Source organism: Nelumbo lutea, chromosome 1 (assembly GCF_056320005.1).
Source record: "Nelumbo lutea isolate HS-2025 chromosome 1, American lotus-T2T, whole genome shotgun sequence".
Lineage (NCBI taxonomy): Eukaryota > Viridiplantae > Streptophyta > Magnoliopsida > Proteales > Nelumbonaceae > Nelumbo > Nelumbo lutea.
The window spans coordinates 27,749,624-27,754,124 of record NC_142684.1 but is presented as its reverse complement, the minus strand read 5'-3'; the positions used below and the strand labels follow the sequence as shown (position 1 = coordinate 27,754,124).

Here is a 4,501-nt window from a genome sequence, read left to right as displayed (position 1 = left end):
TTCGTTCGTGTCAATTCGGAAGCTTAATTCGTTAAGCTCGTGAATCGGCGTCAAGATAGGCTCGAACTCAAAATTTAGATCAAGAAGCTTGACGAAATCACAGAGGCGGATAGAGATTCCGCCGGTGATCCTCGAGTGCAGGAGCAGGAATGCCAGATATTCGGATGCTAGAGGGTTTCCGGTGGACCGAGTTGCCAGGACTCGGAGGAGTGCCGCCCACTGAACTCCTTTAACCATTTCAAAGTCGATAATGTGTATCCGATTCGCAGTCTCGGTCGCTTCGAGTATCGCTTGGTTCGCCGTCAAATGGGCAAACTTCGAATATGGGCAGGCATCGTTTAAAACTAGGGAGTGTGAAATCCTCCGTCGAGGTCTCAAAAGTTGGTGCGGTTCTCCCAGTTTTTGAAGAAATCCGACTGAGCTTTAGTGAAATAAAAGACATTTCTTTCCATCGGATTGTCACATTCAGACACTGATTCCCGAGGTCGAATAAGTGGTTTGACGGCTCGTTCCTGTGCAAAATCGGCCAGTCGGGCACACTATAGGAGAGATTTCAGCAGCGGCGACATAGATTCCATTTCAGATGGTTGAGCTACGACCATAGCAGCATCACTCACCCTGTCGAACAATGGCGGGTGAGTCACTGTTGGGGAATCGTCAGCTAGTGGTGGGGGTGGAGGTGGAGGTGGCGGAAGTAGTGGGGCCCACGTTTGGATTGAAACTTGGAGCGTGTTATGATTTTTCTGGGGATCTGAGAAGACGAGCCGATTGCGGTCGGACGGGGAAAGAGAGGAGAGGTTGGAGGGATAAAATAGGTATTTCGAGAAATATTATCGTCGATTTAACTTTTTTCGTCTTCGTCATTGAAGAAAGGAAGTTTTTTTTCGATTTTTTTCATAATTGAAGAGAGGTTTTGCTAAAGTTAAATTATAAGGGGGGTTTAACTTTAGGGGAGATTTTTATATTTTATTCATATTTATTAATTATTTAAAATAATTAATTAATCTAATTTGAATTAAATCAAGTTGAATTCAGACATGAATTTTTAATCGGATTCAAATTTAAATATTACCTGATCCTATTCCAATTCCACCCGTTTACACCCTACTTATCTAATATTGACAAGTGATTTTTTTATTTTTTGCTGGTGAAGTGATAAATGGTATTGTGTAGATGACCCCACGTAATTATAGGCTCTCGCGGCATTATTGGGCCTCACAAGCGCGTTTGTTTCAGCCCGCCGGTGAGTTGTATGGACCCAGAACATTAATATCTGCTTCAATGCAGTGAACATTTTCAATACTGTACCACTTCCTATGATGACCAAAATACCCTCAACATTAAATTTTTTGCCGGGTGCTGCGTTGGAGAAAAATGGTTGGGATGGATTCATATAACTGAACGACTGAATTGAATAACTTATTATTCTCCATCTTTTAGTGAATAAGTAACAATTAAAGTTGTTGAGATAGTCAATAACAAGCTCTGAATAGTCGTCAATGATAAAGGACTTTCTGTTGAAGTTGAGAGCGAGATTGTGAGCTTTCCAAGCAACCCACGCTTCAACAAGATTGATAGTCAAGGTTCCTATACCATAGGCTTTGAAACCTAACATCTGGCCAAGGTGGTTTCTGGCCACACAATCAATGGTAAATCTGTTGTTCATGCAAAAAGCATCAAAGTTTATTTTCATTCCATCTATTTTTTACTTAGTCCGCTTTGATGGTAATGACCATCATTTTTGGTTCCATCATTAACAAATCACTATCATAAATTGCAGAAGCTTCCATAAAGAAGCTTTTAGCTTTATCAATGGTTCCATCATCCTCTTCACCACAAAAGTCACAACAGTCATCAATATCAACACCTTTTCTCCTAAGAGCTATCTTGGGAGGGAGTTTATTATTTAACAAGATATATAAAAAAACCTTGACTTTGGGGGTAATTTTGAGATTTCAGATTTTATTGATTTTCTTTGTCACTCTAATAGGGATACCATGCATGTAGCAGGCCTCATTATATGCTGGCTTGATAGAGAATTCACCTATGGAATAAAAATATTTCTAATTTTTTCCCACGCACTTAACAACACAAGGTTCTTAATCAAATCTTCATTCTAAGTTTTAGTCTCATGATTGATGACATCACTAACCCAGAGGTCAATATTACCAATATATGCTTTGTTAGCCAAATTGACGAGGGGAACTTCATCTAATCATTTATCCAATCAGAATTTTGTCTCATTACCATCGCCAATAATCTTTTCTAATCCCCTCTTCATTAAACTATGGACCCCAATGATGCCTTTCCAAGCCCATGAATGAATCCTTTTTGGTGTAGTCTCCCAAAAGTCCACTCTCTGAAGATATTTTATAGTTACAACTTGAGCCCTTAAGTTATCTTCTTTGTTCGAAACTTTCCAACCTAATTTTGCAATTTTGCAATGCAGACTTCATTCATCTTCATCCAATCTAAATTCTTGAAGCCCAGCCCACCTCCAACCTCCTTAAACCCACCCCAATTGATGAGATAGAATGGCTTCCTATCTTTACTGTGAGCCCATAAAATATCCCTTTGCTTATTAAGTCATTCAGTTCAGCCACTTGAGTATTTATTAAACTGCCATTAAGGAGGTTGGAGGTTGTCGGTTAGTTAGTGGCTGAATAGAAGAGATAATTAATTAATATGATGTATGCCCATAAATAGTATATATTTTTTTATCCAGACGTAATAAGTCATTTAGTTGAAGTACCTACGGACGCAATTAAAATCGGGCCCAGAGCTATAGGTTATAACCAATATATAATAGAAGACTCCTCAGTCCTCTCTGACCCTTCCATTCAAAAAGACTCCGAACTGCGAAGGAACAATACCAGATGATGGAGTGGATCCACCGCAACGTGAGTTACTGGTTAGTAGAGCACCCGGTGGTGAGAGATTTCGAGTGGAAGGAAGGGGAGACATGGGGCACTTCACTCAAGTTCACCGCAACAGCGGTCATCACCTACCTCTCCATCGTCGGAATCCTCCACAAAGCCTACCTCTCCACCAAATCAATGACTAAAACCCTACCCACCACATCCTCACCATCACCTTTCATCCGCCTCTTAATCTCCGCGCACAGCCTCTTCCTTGTCGTCCTCTCCCTCATAATGGCCCTGGGCTGCATTCTCTCCACCATCGCCCAGAAGCCCAACAACCGCTGGATCTTCTGCTTCCCCTACGGCACCCGACCTCGAGGGCCGGTCTTCTTCTGGTTCTACGTGTTTGGTCTCTCCAAGGTCGTGGAGTTCATGGACACTCTACTCATCATCCTCGGCAAATCAAAACGCAGGCTTACGTTCCTCCATGTCTACCATCACACAATAACCGCACTAATGACTCCGTTGGGGTTCCGGGCGCCGATGTCGCTCATCCCAATAGCCATGGTTACCAACTGCTCGGTGCACGTACTGATGTACACGTATTACATGCTGTGTGCGCTTGGGCGGCGACCGTGGTGGAAGAGACTAGTGACCGATATTCAGATTGTGCAGTTCATCTTGAGCTTTCTGGTTTCGGCGGTGATGCTCTGGTACCATTTTATGGGGGATGGGTGCACTGGGTTCCCGATTTGGTGTGTAAGTGCAGTTATCAGTGCTTCCTTTTTGGCTCTCTTCCTTGATTTCCGCACTAAAAACTACTCTTCCGGACGGAGTACTGTGAGAGGGGGGCAGAAGAAAGAAGACAACAAAGGCGAGCAGGAAAAGGAAAACTAATAAGTATCAGACGATGATCGATGATGCTTGGCGACACTACAGCGATAGGAAGGTTTTAACTGGAATAGTAGATTAGTAGTACATATGCATCTTCCAAGGTGCATTTATTGTATTAGCACAATGAAATGGTAAGCGTTGCAACTGAAGTTTTCACTTTTTTTTTCTTTATTTTTCTCCAAGGTTGGGAAATCTCAACGTCTGGAATCTTTTCTTCTCTTAATCAAATCGAATTGGCAGATCATGGATGTTTCTAGTAGCAGAAAGAATCAACATTATCCGGCCTAAGTTGCCTAACCACATAGTCTCCACCATAGTCCCATTTCACCATTTATTCAGCTTAGTGCCAATGTCCCAGCAAGAAATACACGAAAAGACAAACTAGGATTCACGAGGAGAAAAGTTTTTGTATCTACAGCCAGTGTGTTGCTTAAGCTGATTAGCGGTAGGGTGACAAATGGGTGGACTGCATTGGATTGTAAGTGGGTTGAATATCGAATCAACCATATTGGTTCGTTGACTCCATATCGGCTCCTCACACTGAATTCACAGCATGTTAGGAATGGCACATAGGAACATCTATAGTATTATTTATTATTCGTGAGAAGATGTTCTCAACACACGGTGGGATGTGGGGTTGTGAGGTAGGTGTGAGTAACATATCCCAATTCTGATTCATTAACCCACTGTGACCCACTATACGATGCTTGTTACTGGGTCACAGCTCACAAATGAGTGCCTCATAG

The 4,501-nt window shown here is 42.1% G+C and overlaps 1 protein-coding gene across 1 annotated transcript; it reads left to right on the top strand.

The window, feature by feature from the left end:
• Positions 1-2,835: 2,835 nt before the first annotated feature.
• LOC148874077 (fatty acid elongase 3-like) lies at positions 2,836-3,999 on the top strand. The gene has a single exon (XM_088947277.1). The coding sequence runs from the start codon at positions 2,877-2,879 to the stop codon at positions 3,756-3,758; it is 882 nt and encodes a 293-aa protein (XP_088803403.1). The 5' UTR covers positions 2,836-2,876; the 3' UTR covers positions 3,759-3,999.
• Positions 4,000-4,501: the final 502 nt, after the last annotated feature.

What these genes read in the sequence shown, in the direction of transcription:
- LOC148874077 (XM_088947277.1), top strand. Translation starts at nt 2,877, where the DNA reads ATGATGGAGTGGATCCACCGCAACGTGAGTTACTGGTTAGTAGAGCAC.